This window comes from Aotus nancymaae, unplaced genomic scaffold, assembly GCF_030222135.1.
Source record: "Aotus nancymaae isolate 86718 unplaced genomic scaffold, 86718_ANA_hifiasm-v0.15.2.pri h1tg000028l, whole genome shotgun sequence".
NCBI classification, from domain to species: domain Eukaryota; kingdom Metazoa; phylum Chordata; class Mammalia; order Primates; family Aotidae; genus Aotus; species Aotus nancymaae.
This window is the reverse complement of record NW_026988441.1, coordinates 32,952,594-32,971,294: the sequence shown is the minus strand read 5'-3', so window position 1 is coordinate 32,971,294 and position 18,701 is coordinate 32,952,594. Positions and strand designations below refer to the sequence as shown.

The window sequence follows — 18,701 nt, the reverse complement described above, 5'->3', positions numbered from 1 at the left end:
GCTGATTGGTTGCGAATAGGATGATATCACAGGGAGTCTAAGCTGTCTTCCTGCACTGAGTCAGTTCTTGGCTAGGGACTACAGGAGCAGGTGAGCCAGTTTATTGGTCTGTGTGATGCCAGCTAATCCATCAGAATGAAAGGTCTCAAAAATACCTCAAACACCAGTCTTAGGTCTTAGAACAATAATATTACCCACAGGAGCAAGTGGGAAGGTTAGGAATCTTGTGTCCTCTGGCTGCCTATTTCCTAAACCATCATTTCTAATATGTAGCTAATTTGTTAGTTGTTTTTTTTTTTTCCCCCTGAGATGGAGTCTTGCTCATGTTGCCCAGGCTGGAGTGCAATGGTGTGATCTCAGCTCACTGCAACCTCCGCTTCCTGGGTTCAAGTGATTCTCCTGCCTCAGCCTCCTGAGTAGCTAAGATTACGGGTGCCTGCCACCACGCCCGGCTAATTTTTGTATTTTTAGTAGAGACAGGGTTTCACCACGTTGATCAGGCTGGTCTTTAACTCCTGACCTCGTGATCCACCCTGCCTCTGCCTCCCTAAGTGCTGGGATTACAGGCGTGAGCCACCTTGCCCGGCAATTTGTTAGTTTTATAAAGGCAGTCTGGTTCCGAACCAAGCAAGCAGACAATTTCTTTTGGGAAGCAGCAGTTATCACTTTTGTTTTAAAGCTAAACTAAACACCTCCCAATGTTACTAAGACCTATGCCCAGGAATGAACAAGGGTATCTTGGAGGCTAAAGGCAAAATGGAGTCTCTTAGGTTCTCTTTCACTGTCATAATTTTCTCACTGTTACAATTCTTGCAAAGGGGTTTTCAGATGTGGAGTCATAATTTTAGCTCCTGGCAGCAATTATGTGGGAATTCATATACAGCAACTAAATCAGTGGAGCAGGATAATTGGTTGAAGGGTTTACTAACTGCTCCATCAGGTAGAAATGCCACTCCTTATTGATTTAACTAAAAGCACTATTTCCTAAGCCATGGACACTGAGTATAGCAAGATGTGATCCAAAGAAGTTCCCACTCTGCTTCTCTCTAGTGAAGTCCTGCCAGGTACCTTACTACTTCCACTGCCACTTTTTCCTCCTCCAAATGTGGCTAAGCAATTATTTTCCTTATGGAAAATTCCAAAGATGGGAACATGGCTAGGCACATGGGGGCCACTCTGAGAGAAAGCAGACTTAGTTATACCTTTTGCAAAGGTGACTTCAGATATGGAATCATAATTTTAGCTGCTGGAAGCAATTATGTTGGAATTCACATAAGACACTAAATGACTAGAAAAGGACAATTGGTGGAAGGTTTATTAATTATTCCTTCAAGTGGAAAAGTCTTGCCCTATTGATTTAATTGACAGCACTATTTCCTCAGCTATGGAGACTAAGTACAGCAATATGTGATCTAAAGAACTATCCACTCTGAGGGCCAGGTGTGGTGACTCATGCCTGTAATCACAGCACTTTAGGAGGCCAAGGCAGGTGGATCAATTGAGGTCAGGAGTTCAAGACCAGGATGGCCAACATGGCAAAACTCCATGTCTACTAAAAATATAAAAATTAGCTGAGCATGGTGGTGCCCACCTGTAATCCCAGCTACTCAGAAGGGTGAGGCAGGAGAATCGCTTGAACCTGGAAGGCAGAGGCTGCAGTGAGCTGAGATTGCGCCACTGCCCTCCAGTCTGGGCAACAAGAGTGAGACTGTCTCAAAAAAACAAAACAAAACAAAAAACTTTGTCCTCTGCTGCTTCCCTCTGGTAATGTTCTGCCAAGTACATTAGTACTTCCACTGACACTTTTTCCTCCTGCAAAAGTAACTGAGTAATTGCTATTTCCCGTATGGAAAACTGAGTATAAATTGGAACATAGCTAGGCCAATGGTGTCATTCAGAGTCAACAAATGTTATACAGCATGTTTTCTTTTCAGTAGCTTAATTTTCACTTCAATTTTTTTTTTTTTTTGGAGACAGGGTCTCACTCTGTCATCCAGGCTGGAGTGCACTGGTGTGATCTCAGCTCACTGCAACCTCTACCTCCTGGTTTCAAGCAATCCTCCCACCTCAGCCTCTTGAGTAGCTGGGACCACAGGTGCATGCCACCATGCCTGGCTAATTTTTGTTATTTTGTAGAGGCAAATTTTCACTATGTTGCCCAGGCTGGTCTTAAACTCCTGGGCTCCAGCGATCTGCTTACCTTGACCTCCCACAAAGTGCTGGGATTGATTACAGGCATGAGCTACTACTCCTGGCCCTCATTTCTACTTTTTGATTATTTTAAAATTTTGTTTGTTCGTTTGTTTATTAGAGACAAGGTTTCAACCGTGTTGCCTAGGCTGGTCTCAAACCCCTGAGCTAAGGCAATCCGCCTACCTTGGCCTCCCAAAGTGCTGGGATTACAGGCATGAGCCACTAATCCAGCTACTCAAGAGGCTGAGGCAGGAGAATCACTTGAATCCGGGGGGCAGAGGTTGCAGTGAGCGGAGATCCCGTCACTTCACTCTAGCCTTGGCAACAGAGCAAGACACAGTCTTAAAAAAAAAACTGCACCTAAATATGATTTGAGACTTTCTACCAGACCTATATAATAGAAATTCTTCTCATTTGTTCTCATTTTTTAATAATTCCCAAACCCACAATTTTTTTTTTTTTAAAGACAGAGTCTTGTTTTGTCACCAGGCGCCAGTCTGGAGTGCAGTGGCGCCATCTCGGCTCACTGCAACCTCTGCCTCCTGGGTTCAAGCAATTCTCCTGCCTCAGGTTCAAGCAATTCTCCTGCCTCAGCCTCCCGAGTAGCTGGGACTACAGGCGCACGCCACCACGTCCAGCTAATTTTTATATTTTTTAGTCGAGACGGGGTTTCACCATGTCGGCCAGGATGGTCTCGAGCTCTTGACCTCATGATCTGCCCGCCTCAGCCTCCCAAAGTTCTGGGATTACAGGTGTGAGCCACCGCGCCCGGCCAGATGTTTTAAAAAATTCATCTTTCCCAGAAATTTCTTTCTTTCTTTCTTTCTTTCTTTTTTTTTTAAAGATGGGTTTTCACCATGATGGCCAGGCTGGTCTTGAACTCCTGACCTCAGGTGATCCACCCACCTCGGCCTCCCAAAGTGCTAGGATTACAGGCGTGAGCCACTGTGCCCGACCTTTCCCAGAAATTTCTAATACGGAGGTAGATACGAGGTTTCTGCAAAATGAACAAGTCATGTCCTTTCCTTAGAGTGTCCCACAGCCCTTGCCTGGACAGGCAAATTCTGAAGCTTTTTTGTCTTGCAGTAATTTTTGACCTGGACATCACCATTAAAGTGGTACTTGGCCTTTGAATTTCTGTCTCATCCTTGCACAGGTTTTTCTTTTTTTTTTTCTTTTCCACCTAGCCAGTGTGCTGCACAGGTTTTTAATGATATTCCCAAACACAAATCATGAGATGAGTGTGCCATCTTGAGTAAAAAATTGTTTCTAACTCAAAAAGGTAGATCCTTTCTCACTGGACTCCTCCAAAGGCAAGCACCAGTCTGGAAAAGGAATAAAGTGGCACTCAGCAGCCTGGGAGCTGCAGCACATCCACCGCTCTCAGCAAGAATGTTGCTATGACCTCACTGAGTACCCAACTCATGGGGCAGAGGGATGGGTTTACCTCTGCTGGAGCAGTTCTTAGCCCTAGAGTGCCACTCCAGATGTGTGGCAGTAGAAGAGTAATTTTATAAAAGCCTAAAGCAGCACTACCTCCCACAAGACAAAGCAGCAGAGGTGAAATTAACTCAAGGCTGCAGAGCAAAGCCCCCTACAGAAGAGAGGCCACTGGGGGCTTGAGGGTTCTCCTTAAGATAAAGCTGTGACCTTCAATTTAAAGGCCAGGGGAGGCTGGGTGTGCTGGCTCACACCTGTAATCAGGAGTTCGAGACCAGCCTGACCAACATAGTGAAATCCTATCTCTACTTAAAATACAAAACATTAGCTGGGTGTGGTGGCGGGCACCTGTAATCCCAGCTATTCAGGAGGCTGAGGCAGGAGAATTGCTTGAATCCGGGAGGCGAAGGTTGCAGTGAGCTGAGATCACACCACTGCACTCCAGCCTGGGCAATAAGAGCGAAACTCTGTCTCAAAAAAAAATATAGGCCAGTGGATGCCAAGCCTTAAAACTTAAACAACTTATAAAATTTCTTAATAAGAAATTCCACATACCAGCCAGGTACAGTGGCTCACGCCTGTAATCCCAACATTTTGAGAGGCCAAGGCAGGTGGATCACAAGGTCAGGAGTTCAAGACCAACCTGGCCAAAATGGTGAAGCCCTGTCTGTACTAAAAACACAAAAGTTAGCCAGGCAGGCGTGGTGGCGGGCACCTGTAATCCCAGCAACTCAGGAGGCTGAGGCAGAGAATTGCTTGAACCAGGGAGGCAGAGGTTTCAGTGAGCCAAGATCACGCCACTGCACTCCAGCCTGGGTGAGAGCGAGACTCTTTCTCAAAAAAAAAAGAAATTCCACATAACAAACTAGTCCCAGAAATATTCAACTTATTAAACAATAAAATAATAGCTTAACACAATAGCCAAAAAAGTTAAAAACTCAGAAATATTTGCTTTCCCTATGAAAACTAAGGATAGCCAGGCATGGTGGCTCTTGCCTATAACTCCACCACTTTGGAGGGCCAAGGCAGGAGGACTGTTTGAACCCAGGAGTTCCAGAGCACTGTGGACAACATAGGGATTCCAGGTCTCTACAAAAAATTAAGAAATTAGATAGATGTGGGGCCGGGCATGGTGGCTCACGCCTGTAATCTCAGCACTTTGGGAGGCCGAGGGGGGTGGGTCACAAGGTCAGGAGTTTAAGACCAGCCTGGACAAGATGATGAAACCCTGTCTCTACTAATCCCAGCTACATGGGAGGCAGAGAATCTCTTGAACCCAGGAGGCAGAGGTTGTAGTGAGCCAAGATCTTGCCTCTGCACTCCCACCTGGGAGACAGAGCAAGACTACGTCTCAAAAAAAAAAAAAAAAATTAGATGAGTGTGGTGGCTCACACTTGTAGTCCCATGGACCTGGGAGATGTAGGCTGCAGTCAGCAGTGATCAAGCCACTGCACTCCAATCTAAGTGACAGATGGAGACTCTCAAACAAAACAAACTAAGCAAAAAAACTAAGGATAGCACCCTTGAATTTGTCCCTAAGTTGTCATTCAAAGCCTTGGACCCCCATTGAAGAAATTCCTTAGTACTCAGACACTAGATAAAGCAGAAGTGAAGACTGCACTCTCATTTTCCTCCTTTGTTCTATGTTTCTTCTGAAGGGCTTGTAAAAAATCACTTCCTCTATCCAGGAACATTTTTCTACTGACCCCCAAATTTTAAGCAAAGCTTTTCTTCCCTAACCAATTGCAAATCATAAAATCTTTAAGCCCCAACTTTAAAATATCGCATCCTTCCAAGCCTAAACCAATGAGTAAACTCCATGTCTTGATTTTTCATTTTGCCTGTAGCATCCTCATTCCTAAAATTTACCCCGGCTTCTAAAAATTCCTGCCTGAAATCTAGTGGGGGAGGTCAGGATTTAAGACTTTATACCTGTGAGGCCCTCATTGATTGGGTCCCTGCAATAAAAGCCTTTTTCCACATCACTTCAAACCCCAGTGTAAATGCCTGGCTTTCCAGGACAAGGCAACTCGATCATAGTTCTGTCCTCAACCCCTGGGGCTCTGGTTGGCTGGAAATAGGCCTTCTCCCACATCTTTCTCACTTTCATGTAGGAAAGAAGTAGTTTCCTTTTTTAAAATCAAGACTGTTTATCATAAGGATATACACCTTCACAGACAGCATAAAGTTAATTTTTCAGAATATTTTTATCAGCCAGGTAAAGTGTCTCACAGCTGTAATCTTAGCATTTTAGAAAATAAGGTGGAAGGATTGTTCCAGGCTAGGTGTTCAAGACCAGAATAAGCAATGGAATGAGACCATGTCTCTATGAAAAGAATAAAAAATAAGCTGAGAATGGTGGTACCTGTCTAGTCCTAGCTACTAAGAAGGCTAAGGTAGGAGAGTAATTTGAGCCCAAGAGTTCAAGGCTACAGCGAACTGATTGCACCACTGCACTTCAACCTGGGTAACAGAGGGATACCCTGTTTCCCAAACAGACACACACACACACACAAATACATATATGTATATAAATATCCCATATATTTTACTTATGCATTTTAAATGTTACAGTTATATGTTTCAAAATATATATGCATATTTATATACAAAATATAAATATATGTATTTCATTTATTTTATTATGTAATAGAGATACAGTCTCACCATGTTACCCAAGCCGGTCTCGACCTCTTCAGCTTAAGCAATCCTCCTGCCTTGGCTTTCCAAAATGCTGAGATTACAGGTGTCTTTAAAGTAAGTCCTTCCATGCATTTGAAGTTTTGAGTCCCATCTAAAGACTCTTTACTTTCAAAGAGTCTTACCATATTGCTTATATCCATAGAGTTTCTAGCCAATGTGAGTCCTTACATGCTTTTGAAGGATTGAGGCAGATCTAAAGGCTTTACCGCATTGCTTACACTCATAGGGTTTCTCTCCAGTGTGAATCCTTTCATGATAGAGAAAAGAGTTGGAAGAAATGAAAGCTTTTCCACATTGTTTACATTTATAGGGTTTCTCTCCAGTGTGAGTCCTTTTATGATAGCGAATGGAATTGGAAGAAATGAAGGCTTTTCCACATTGCTTACACTCATAGGGTTTCTCTCCTGTGTGAGTCCTTTCATGCATTTTAAGTTGTGAGGCAACTGTGAAGACTTTACCACATTGCTTACATCCATAGGGTTTCTCTCCTGTGTGAGTTCTTATATGCTTTTGAAGGATTGAGGCAGATCTGAAAGCTTTCCCACAGTGCTTACACTCATAGGGTTTCTCTCCAGTGTGAGTCCTTTGATGATAGTGAAAAGAATTAGAAGAAGTGAAGGTTTTCTTACATTGTTTACATTCATAGGGTTTCTCTCCAGTGTGTGTCCTTTCATGTACTCGAAGATCCTTGACATAACTGAAGGCTTTCTCACATTTCTTACATTCGTAAGGTTTCTCTCCAGTGTGAGTCTTTTCATGATAGCGAAAGGAAGTGGAAGAAATAAAGGCTTTACCACATAGCTTACACTCATAGGGTTTCTCTCCAGTGTGTTTTCTTTCATGCACTCGCAGGTACTTGACGGATCTGAAGGCTTTCCCACATTGCTTACACTCATAGGGTTTCTCTCCACTGTGAGTCCTTTCATGATATTGAAAGGAACTGGGACAATTGAAGGCTTTACCACATTGCTTGCATTTATAGCGTTTCTCTCCAGTGTGAGTTTTCTCGTGTCTTTTTAATGAACTCGGAGAAAAAAAGGCTTTCCCACATATGTTACATTTATGAGGCCTCTCTCCAGTGTGCATTCTCATGTGTGTTTGAAAGCTTACTAGATAAGATAATGCTTTCCCACATTGCTTACATTCAAAGGGTTTTTTTGCAGAGTGGATTTTTTCATGTCTACGAACAGAACTGGGAAACCTGAATGCTTTTCCACATTCCTTACATTCATAAGGCTTTTGCCCAGTGTGAGTTCTTCCATGTATTGCAAGGCTACTGGAATAATTGAAGGCTCTGAGGTGCCTATTAAGGGAAGAAAGACCCATGCTGATTTCTCCACACACAGTGTTTTCATATGATTTTACTCCAGGAGGAGTTTTCTTCCTCCACATGTCATCTGGAACCTGCGTCAAAACTTCTACATGCTGATGACTTTCTTTACTTTGAAACAGTCTCTCGCCTATAAGTCTCCTGTAAACAATGAAAAGCACATTATAATGGATTTATCACTAATTTTAATTCATTTCTAAGTATTGCACTTGCATTTTTTTTTTTAAGATGAAGTCTCGCTATGTTGTCCAAGCTGGAGTGCAGTGGCACGGTCTCGGATCACTGCAACCTCTGCCTCCCGGGTTCAAGCGATTCTCCTGCCTCAGACTCCTGAGTAGCTGGATTACAGGCACCCACTACCACACCCAGCTAATTTTTTGTCTTTTTAGTAGAGATGGGCTTTCAACCATGCTGGCCAGGCTGCTCTCGAACTCCTGACTTCATGATCTGCCCACCTCGCCCTCCCAAAGCACTGGGATTACAGGCGTGAGCCACCATGCCCAGCCCTGCACTTCCATTTTTAACAATGCCCAGCAAAGTGTAGGCTTTCTGTCCTGTCTGAACTGTGTGAACATGAAGAGAACACATGCTATACAAGAAGGCCCAGCCATCTCTCTTACCCAAAATAGATAATATTGAGGCCGAGCATGCTGGCTCACACCTGTAATCCCAGCACTTTGGGAGGCCGAGGCAGGTGGATCACCTGAGGTAGGAGTTTAAGACCAGCCTGGCCAACATGGCGAAACTCTGTCTCTACTAAAAATACAAAACTTAGCGCACACCTATAATCCCAGCTACTTGGGAGAGTGAGGAAGGAAAATCATTTGAACCTGGAAGGTGGAGGTTTTACGCTTTACATGTTTTTAGGGAGACTTTTCTAAGAATAAATACGCTGGAACTAGGTTTATTTCTTGTGTTTGCTTTTTCTTTTCTTCTTGAGACAGAGTCTCACCCTGTCACCCAGGTTGGAGTGCAATGGCGCAGTCTCAGCTCACTGTAACCTTGGCCTTCTAGGTTCTTCTACCTCAGCCTTCCAAGTAGCTGGTATTGTAGTCACGTGCCACCACACCTGGCTAATTTTTTGTATCTTTAGTAGACATGGGGTTTCACCATGTTGGCCAGGCTGGTCTCGAACTCCTGACCTTGTGATCTGCCCACCTCAGCCTCCTAAAGTGCTGGGATTACAGGCGTGAGCCACTGTGCCCAGCCAGTAGCGTTTGCTTCTTTTTAACATTTTCTTCCATTCTAAGATTGTCTAGAGAGACATTGTTTTCCTTTGAAAGTAGTAGTTACCTTAGATTTCTCCTGGGATTTTGGTGCTTATCTTCAGCATTCTGGTTGCTCCATCTTTGTCCTAAAATGCAGACCCAGAAAGATAGTCCTGAATTAGTATAAAATTATAAAAAAGTTACTTGATTCTATGTTCATAGCTCATTGCACCAGTGCCTCATTTATTCCAAGTATTCCCACCGGGCGTGGTGGCTCATGCCTGTAATCCCAGCACTCTGGGAGGCTGAGGCGGGGGGGATCATAAGGTCAGGAGTTCAAGACCAGCCTGGCCAAGATGGTGAAACCCCATCTCTACTAAAAATACAAAAATTAGCTGGGTGTAGGGACAGGTGCCTGTAATTCCAGCCTCTCGGGAGGCTGAGACAGGAGAATCACTTGAGCCCAGGAGGCGGAGGCTGCAGTGAGCCGAGATTGCGCCACTGCACTCCAGTCGGTGACAGAGGGAGACTCTGTCTCCAAAAAAAAAAAGTATTCCCTTTCCATATTCCAAATCACTCCACAGCACTGATGAGCTAGAAATACCTGATCTCTAGTTCACTGAGGGAAGTAATGCTGTCATTCTTACCTATGGAGGCCAGGTTCCTCAAGGTTTCCTGCATCACTTCCCTGTAGAGATTCTTCTGAGAAGGATCCAGCAAAGCCCACTCCTCCTGGGTGAAGTTCACAGCCACATCCTCAAAGGCCACTGAATCCTGAAATATTCCACATGTGGACAGCAGGATAAGTGAGGCTGACAGCAGGGGGTCCTATACCCTGTTTGTAGGAAGTTCTCAGGATGCTGTGGACTCCAAACATTTATTCCATGACTTGATCATCAGACCCCTTACTCTCTGTTTACACTCACTTTCTTCAATAATATAATTTTCACATGGCTGGGAGGCAGAAGTTGTAGTGAGCCAAGATCATGCCACTGCACTCCAGCCTGGGTGACAGAGCAAGACTCCATAACAAAAAAATAAATAAAAATAAAAATAAATAATTTGCATGCTAGAATTGAACTCTGGATGGGGTAAAGCAACAGCAGAATAGGAAAATGTGTGTTTCGGACCGGGCACGGTGGCTCACGCCTGTAATCCCAGCACTTTGGGAGGCCGAGGCTGGTGGATCACGAGGTCAAGAGATCGAGACCATCCTGGTCAACATGGTGAAATCCCGTCTCTACTAAAAATACAAAAAATTAGCTGGGTACGGTGGCGCGTGCCTTTAATCCCAGCTACTCAGGAGGCTGAGGCAGGAGAATTGCCTGAACCCAGGAGGCAGAGGTTGCGGTGAGCCGAGATCATGCCATTGCACTCCAGCCTGGGTAACAAGAGTGAAACTCTGTCTCAAAAAAAAAAAAAGAAAAGAAAGAAAATGTGTGTTTCTGGTGAATCTAGGGAGAAAGGCATGATGCCTAGACTGCCCTTAATGTCTGAAATGTGGATCTGCAGCACATGTTATAACAAACTCCTTTGAATTTATAAGCAAAAAAACGCTAATGTTAGCAGCCCTAAGGCTGCATATTCTTGAAAATGCCTGTTCACAAAGTTTAACCTTTGTGATGTCTAGAAAGTGGATTTTGTGGCCAGGCATGTTGACTCACACCTGTAATCCCAGCATTTTGGGAAGCCGAGGTAGGTGGAGAACGAGGTCAGGAGTTTGAGACCAACCTGGCCAACAAGGCAAAACCCCATGTCTACTAAAAATACAAAAATTAGCCAGGTGTAGTGGTGGGTGCCTGTAATCCTAGCTACTTGGGAGGCTGAAGCAGGAGAATCACTTGAACCCAGGAGGCAGAGATTGCAGTGAGCCAAAAACATGACACTGCACTCCAGCCTGGGTAACAGAGGGAGACTCCATCTTTAAAACAAAACAAAAAAAAACAAATTGATAAGACAGTCATAACTAAAACAAAAACTCATGAAGGAAACCTTTCTGGGAAACTGTATTTGGATAGAAAAATCTAAACTGGGCCGGGTACGGTGGCTCACACCTGTAATTCCAGGCCTCTTTGGGAGCCTGAGGCAGGTGGATCACCTAAGGTGAGGAGTTTGAGACCAGCCTGGCCAACATGGTGAAAGCCCATCTCTACTAAAAATAAAAATAAAAATAAACAAAAAATTAGCCGGGCATGGTGGTGGATGCCTGTAATCTCAGCTACTCAGGAGACTGAGGCAAGAGAATCACTTGAACTCGGGAAGTGGAGGTTTCAGTGAGCCATGATCATGCCACTACATTCCAGCCTGGGCAACAGAGTGAGACTCGGTCTCAAGAAAAAAAAAAAAGAAAGAAAGAAAGAAAAAAAAAGAAAAGAAAAACCTAAACTGTAATTGATAAATTGCTGAAGGGCCACAAGGTTGAGAGGTAAAAATTTCAGGATGCCCGTCTTTTTGAGGGTTCAAGACCAGCCTGACCTACATGGTGAAACCCTGTCTCTACTAAAATACAAAATTTAGCCAGGCATAGTGGCAGGCCCCTGTAATCCCAGCAACTCAGGATGCTGAGGCAGGAGAATCGCTTGAACCCAAGAGGCAGAGGTTGCAGTGAGCCCAGATCATACCACCGCACTCTAGCCTGGGTGACAGAGTGAGATTCCATCTCAAAAAAAAAAAAAAAGTAAATAAATAAATAAATAAAAATAAAAATAGATGGCCAAAAAGAAATGAGTTATAAACCGCAAAATAAAGACATACATGAGAGGTTAGATGGTTGATTCATACATACACTCTACTGGCATTACCTTTTAATTGGAATTTATCCACAATCTACAACCCAGCGACTTTTCCCCCAGTGTGTGAGGAATTATGTTGCATTTTCATATAGCAAAAAAAAAAAAAAAAAAAAAAAAAACCATGACATTGTCAACAAGGTCAAAACTAAACTGTAAACCCAAGCCCCATTAAACAGTGAAATGTGTAAGTAAACTGGGCTACCCATGACTCAACACAGTAGCACATTTGCAACAGAATGAGGCAAAAAGTCAGAAACAAACCATTTTGGTGTAACATGAAAGGTACATTAAGTAACTAAGTTACTGGAAACTCCCAACAACCAAAATTCTACTTTGTGATAAAAGATAGTACAGCTACAAAGAATAACAAAAAGAAGGCTGGGTGCCATGGCCAACACAAGGAAACCCCATCTCTACTAAAAATACAAAAATTATCCAGGCAGGCCAGGCATAGTGGCTCACGCCTGTAATCCCATCACTTTGGGATCACCTGAGGTCAGGAGTTCAAGACCAGCCTGGCCAATGTGGTGAAATCTGGTCTCAACTACTATAAATAAATAAACAAACAAAGGATAAATTTTTAAGATAGCATATAATAGAAAACAATTGATAATATTTTGAATCAAAGAAGGGGAATTGGTGTTTGGAAATGTGGGAAAGGAACTGAAAATGTAGGATTTTACTGCAAGCCCTCAAAGAGGCAGGCAAGACTAACAGGGTAGAGGATTTAAGATCCTGCTTCCCATATATTTGGAAAATGCAAAGAAAAAACAATTTCCCCAGGAAGTGTTAAAAATTTAAATAAGAAGCAATTAAACTGAACTGGCTATAGAACACCAAGACTCTCCACAAGCATACAGAAGTCAAATTCAAATGCAATTCACTAGGTGGCCTAAGGAAACAATAACACTAATGACTTATTAATTTATAGGGAAATGAAATTTAGGCTTAACCAGGCACAATAGGTCAGTTAATCTCTGACTACATAACCAAAAAGTTTTCACCTGTACAGACTGTGAAAACAGGTAATTCAAAAATTTAAGATGCTAGAACTTTTTTCTTAATGGGGGCGGGGCTATGCCGCTGACACCCCGGGCGCTAGCCCCGCCCCCGATGCTGGAACTTTAAATTATCTTGAGGTTTAAAGGAATGTGATTCTGGGGTTTAGTCATCTGACAGGCAGTGGAAACAAAGGCGGCTGGAACCTTCCTTTCCCTGATTACAGATTAGCCTTCTTCCTTATCTGTATTGTTTTGTAAAATACTTTAAATGACTGAAGCAAGTCATCAAAGATCCTTTCCCTCTTAAGGATTGAGGATTGATTTCATTAAAGACTAACTTCCCTATTACTTTTCTCACACAAAGACTTTACTGCCATCACATCTTCTGAAGCTAGAAATGTTAAATTCACTTTTTTAAATAAGAAAAGAAATGAAAACCTCTTGCAAAGAAAAAGTCCTAACTACTAAAAAAAAAAAAAAAAAAAAAAAATTGCGGCTCACGCCTATAATCCCAGCACTTTGGGAGGCTGAGGCAGGCAGATCACAAGGTCAAGAGTTCAAGAGCAGCCTGACCAACAAGGTGAACCCCCCCTCTCTACTAAAACTGCAAAAATTAGCCAGGCATGATGGTGGGCACCTGTAATCTCAGCTATTCAGGAGGCTGAGGTGGAAGAATTGCTCGAACCCGGGAGGCAGAGGTTGCAGTGAGCCAAGATCACTCCACTGGCACTCCAGCCTGGGTGAAAAAGTGAGACTCTGTCTCAAAAAAACAAAAACAAAAACAAAAAAACTGTAACCAATTAAATTGTATAATTAATGTAGTTGTACTAATTAGTTTTGTTTTTTGTTTTTTGGTTTTTTTTTTTCAAAGACGGGGTTTCACCATGTTGGTCAGGCTGGTCTTGAACTCCCAACCTCAGGTGATCCGCCTGCCTTGGCCTCCAAAGTGATTGGATTACAAGCGTGAGCCACCACGCCCAGCCTAGTTGTATTAAATTGTACAATTAAGTTGTACTAATTGTTGCATTAATTAAATTTCTTTTTTTTTTTTTTTTTTTTTTTGCCTATATAAGAAGGAACTTAACTTTTTTTTTTTGATATAGCATCTCATGGCTGGACTGCAGTAGGGTATTCACTGACTGCAGACTCCAACTCGTAGGCTCAAGCGATCCTCCTACCTCAGCCTCCCAGTAGCTGGGACTACAGCCAAGTGCCACAATGCCTGGCTAATTTTTTTTTTTTTTTTTTTGAGACGGAGTTTCGCTCTTGTTACCCAGGCTGGAGTGCAATGGCGCGATCTCGGCTCACCGCAACCTCCGCCTCCTGGGTTCAAGCAATTCTCCTGCCTCAGCCTCCCGAGTAGCTGGGACTACAGGCGCTCGCCACCATGCCCAGCTAACTTTTGTATTTTTAGTAGAGACGGGGTTTCACCTTGTTGACCAGGATGGTCTCGATCTCTTGACCTCGTGATCCACCCGCCTCGGCCTCCCAAAGTGCTGGGATTATAGGCGTGAGCCACTGCGCCCGGCCTCGCCTGGCTAATTTTTTTTAATTTTTCTTTTCTAGAAACAGCGTTTTGCTATGTTATCAAAGCTGGTCTCCAACTCCTGGCCTCAAGGGATACTCCTGCCTCAGTCAAAGTGCTGAAATTACAGGCATGAGGAACTGCACCCAGCCAAGAATTTAACTTCAGAAAACTGAGCCCATGACTTTTTTTTTTTTTTTTGAGATGGAGTTTCGCTCTTGTTGTCCAGGCTGGAGTGCAATGGTGGGATTTTGGCTTGCTGCAACCTCCCCCTCCAGGGTCCAAGCATTTCTCCTGCCTCGGCCTCCCCAGTAGCTGGGATTACCATCACGCCTTGCTAGGTTTTTTTTGTTTGTTTGTTTGTTTTTTGTTTTCCTGAGACTGAGTCTTGCTCTGTTGCCCAGGCTGGAATGCAGTGGCATGGTCTCTCCCCATTGCAACCTCTGCCTTCCGGGTTCAAGCAATTCTCCTGCCTCAGCCTCCTGAGTAGGTGAGATTACAGGTGCGCACCACAACGCCTGGCTAATTTTTGTAGTTTTAGTGAGGACTGGGTTTCACCATGTTGGCCAGGCTGCTCTTGAACTCCTGACCTCGTGACCTGCCTCGGCTTCTCAAAGTGCTGAGATTACAGGCATGAGCCACCACACCCGGCACCTGCTAATTTTTTTAGTAGAGACAATCAGTCTGATCTAGAACCCCTGACCTCAGGAGATCTACCCACCTCGGCCTCCCGAAGTGCTCCGATTACAGGCGTGAGCCACCGCGCCTGGCCTAGACGGAGCCCATTTCTGTATAGTCTGTTTTTCTGAATGTCCATTCTCAGATTTTAATAATCAATCTCAGATTGAATAATCTCTCATTTGATCTTTTGAATTATTTAAGATTGGCAAGTTCAAATAAGGTTATTGCATCACTATACCCAATCAAGTCTGTATCCGGATTGGTTCCTCAAGCACCTTATAATAAAAGCCTATCCTTCAACCAGTGAACTAGAAATAAAATCCTAAGCTTGGGCGGATCACGAGGTCAGGAGATTGAGACCAGCCTGACCAACATGATGAGACCCTGTCTCTATTAAAAATAGACCAAAAAAAAAAAAAAAAAATGCCAGTGTGGTGGCACGCGCCTATAATCCCTGCTCAGGAGGCTGAGGCAGGAGAATCGCTTGAACCCGGGAGGCGGAGGTTGCAGTGAGCCGAGATCGCGCCACTGCATTCCAGCCTGGGCGACAGAGCAAGACTCCATCTCAAAAAAAAAATTAATAAAATCTGGTAAAACAGGTCTTTTGGGGACGGGGGCGGGGACTGGGATGGAATCACTTGGCAGATAACAGCCCTCCTTCCTACCACCTCCAAATCTTAGACAAAGCATCAAGCTCTCAACCAACTGCCACCTACAGAACCCCTCCACCACCTGTGCATTCTAACCCCTCTTCCATGTGTCCCGCCTTTCAGCCAAAGGAACTTACACCTTCCCGGCACTGATTCATCATTTTCCCGCAATTCCTGTCTCCCCGTAATGAATAAAACCAAACTGTCAGCCGGGCGCGGTGGCTCACGCCTGTAATCCCAGCACTTTGGGAGGCCGAGGCGGGTAGATCACGAGGTCAAGAGATCGAGACCATCCTGGTCAACAAGGTGAAACCCCGTCTCTACTAAAAATACAAAAAATTAGCTGGGCATGGTGGCGCATGCCTGTAATCACAGCTACTCAGGAGGCTGAGGCAGGAGAATTGCCTGAACCCAGGAGGCGGCGGTTGCGGTGAGCCGAGATCGCGCCATTGCACTCCAGCCTGGGTAACAAGAGCGAAACTCCGTCTCAAAAAAAAAATAAATAAATAACAACAAACTGTCATGGGCAGTCTCGGGACCGCTTACTCTAGGCTTGGTGGGGCTGTGTTTCCCACAGCCGAGGTCTCTCCTATTCAGCTCAGAAGAAACTTATTTTACACAGTTTGGGTTTTTACGTTACCAAACCACAAGCCAGGACTGGGTGTTTCTCATTCATTAATCGCTTGTTTGCTAAAATAAACTCTAATTTATTTTTTATTTTTATTTTTTGACAGAGTTCGCTCTGTCGCCCAGGCTGGAGGGCAGTGGCACAATCTTGGCTCACTAAAACCTCTGCCTCCAGGGTTCAAGCTATTCTCCTGCCTCAGCCTCCCGAGTAGCTGGGATTAAAGGCATATGCTACCACGCCCAGTTAATTTTTTGTATTTTTAGTAGAGATGGGGTTTCACTATGTTGGGCAGGCTGGTCTCGAACTCCTGACCTTAGGCGATCCACCGCCTCGGTCTCCCAAAATGCTGGGATTACAGGCGTGAGCCACCGCACCCGGCCCTAATAATTTGTAACTGTGCCTCAGTTTAATTTTTACCTGAAGAAAAAACGAACTGGGGACCCCACAGCACATCGCTCCTCCCACACGAAACCCACACCCGAGGCAGGATCCCTCCATAACCTTCCCGTGGTCCCCGTAAAATCTGGGGAGACGCGGGGTTGCGGTCGCGGAGCTGCCCAGGGAAGGCTCTGGGGCCGGGACGGGGACCGTAGTCGCCGCTCAGGGACGGGACAGGACGCCCGGGATCCCGGTTGCCGGCCCAGCCCCACCCAGCGGCCGAAAGGATCGAGTGCGGAGCTGCGCCAGGGGGACTGTGTCCACACCCCAGAGTCGCCGCAGGGAGGCCCGGGCTCCGCCACAGCGGTTTCCACTCGGTTGCACCCAGCCCCTCCTTTCGCCTTGGGACCTCCAGCCCTGCAAGCTCACCATTTCCTGGCTTCCAGGTATGCCGGTGTCCTCTCTAAAGGTCCCGCGAACAGTGCAGGTCACAGTGCAGTCAACAGAGCGACAGCAGCTATAGGTGAAGTAACTGGTCCCTCTTGGAGCAATAAAGCCCCAGACCTCAACTGGCGCGGGCAACCCCAGGAGTGAAGAGAGCAGGAATGCAACCTCCCCTTCCCCGGAGGACTGTTGGCAGGGCCCCGCCCCAGCGCCGCTGATTGGATAAGGGTCTAGACCTCGCCCCCTTCCCTGAGTGACAGCAGAAGCCCTGGGTGACCTGGACCTGCAGCGCCGAAGTAGCTGTTTCTGGCCACACTTTCCAAGGTCAGGTCCCTTCCTGCCTCCTTTTCTTTGAATATTTGCTTTCCGCCAAACTTGCTCCGAATTGGTAGACGGGGCATTGTCGTCTTCCTCACTCCGTGGGCTGTCCCTCCTCCTTCATCCTACACAGGACGTAACGGTACAGGGAATTCCAGACTCAGTGTCCGAAAAAGGTGAAAGACATTAAAATATTTTGCCCCAAAATACTGCCCTGCCAAAATATATTTCTTTGACAATTTTGAAATGGCTGCTGCTTGGCCAGCAAACAAAAGGTGGCATTGCAAAACTGTCTTTTGAGAGGGAAATTTGCATCTGTAGAGAATCTCCGTTAATGAAGCACTATCCCCTCCCCCCTTCTTTTCCTTTCCCTTATCTAAAAGCCATTGAGACTTTGACATATTTTAGGCTTGGCGCGGTGGTCACGCCTGTAATCCCAGCACTTTGGGAGGGTGAGGTGGGCGGATCACGAGGTCAAGAGATCAAGACCATCCTGGCCAACGTGGTGAAACCCAGTCTCTACTGAAAATACAAAAATTAACTGGGCATGTTGGTGCACGCCTGTAGTCCCAGGTACTCTGGAGGCTGAGGCACAAGAATCTCTTGAACCCAGGAGGCGAAGGTTGCATTGAGCAGAGATTTTGCCACTGCACTCCAGCCTGGTGACAGAGCAAGACTCTGTCTCAAAAAAAAAAAAAGAGTGAGAGAGTTTGACATATTGGGTAGCACATGGTGGTTCATGCCTATAATCCCAGCACATTGGCAAAGTGAGATGGAAGGATCACTTGAAGCAAAGATCTGAGGCCAGCATGATCAACACAGGGAGATCCCTATCTTTATTATTTAAAATTTTAAATTAAAAAGTGGCAGGGCAGGGTGAGACCAGGTTACTACAAGATAAATAAGTAGGGGAGGCAAAAGGAGATTAAAAAAGAAAAAGATAAATAAGTAAATAGATTAGGGCCAGGCTCAGTGGCTCCAACCTGTAATCTCAGCACTTTGGGAGGCCGAGCAGGTGGATCACTTGAGGTTGGGATTTTGAGACCAGCCTGGCCAACATGACAAAATGCTGCCTCTACTAAAAATACAAAAATTAGCTGGGTTTGGTGGCACACATCTGTGATCCCAGCTACTAGGGAGGCTGAGGCAGGAGAATCGCTTTAACCTGGAAGGCGGAGGTTGCATTGAGCTGAGATTGCGCCATTGCACTCCAGTCTGAGCATTGAAGCCAGACCTTATTTCAAAAAAAGGAAAAATGTGGCCAGGCACAGTGGCTCACACCTGCAATCCCAGCACTTTGGGAGGCTGGGGAGTGCGGAAGACGAGGTCAGGAGTTAGAGACCAGCCTGACCAACATGTTGAAACTCCGTCTCTACTAAAAATAAAAAATGAGCCAGGTGTGGTGGTACA

The 18,701-nt window shown here is 45.0% G+C and overlaps 1 protein-coding gene across 1 annotated transcript; it reads right to left on the bottom strand.

The window, feature by feature from the left end:
- Positions 1-6,289: 6,289 nt before the first annotated feature.
- Positions 6,290-17,374, bottom strand: ZNF878 (zinc finger protein 878). Its single transcript, XM_064382140.1, has 5 exons — positions 17,251-17,374; positions 16,630-16,829; positions 9,522-9,702; positions 8,960-9,020; positions 6,290-7,807 (listed from the first exon to the last, which is right to left on the bottom strand). Exons 1-5 carry the CDS (start codon positions 17,372-17,374, stop codon positions 6,484-6,486), a joined length of 1,890 nt encoding a protein of 629 aa, XP_064238210.1. The 3' UTR covers positions 6,290-6,483.
- Positions 17,375-18,701: the final 1,327 nt, after the last annotated feature.

Bases quoted from the DNA above. Each gene is read 5' to 3' on its own strand.
- ZNF878 (XM_064382140.1), bottom strand. From the start codon at position 17,374: ATGCCCCGTCTACCAATTCGGAGCAAGTTTGGCGGAAAGCAAATATTC. The intron at 9,703-16,629 runs GTGTGGGTTTCG...AACAGGGTATAG, and splicing joins ATGGAGGGATCCTGCCTCGG to GACCCCCTGCTGTCAGCCTC. The intron at 9,021-9,521 runs GTAAGAATGACA...TCTGCATTTTAG, and splicing joins GAGGAACCTGGCCTCCATAG to GACAAAGATGGAGCAACCAG.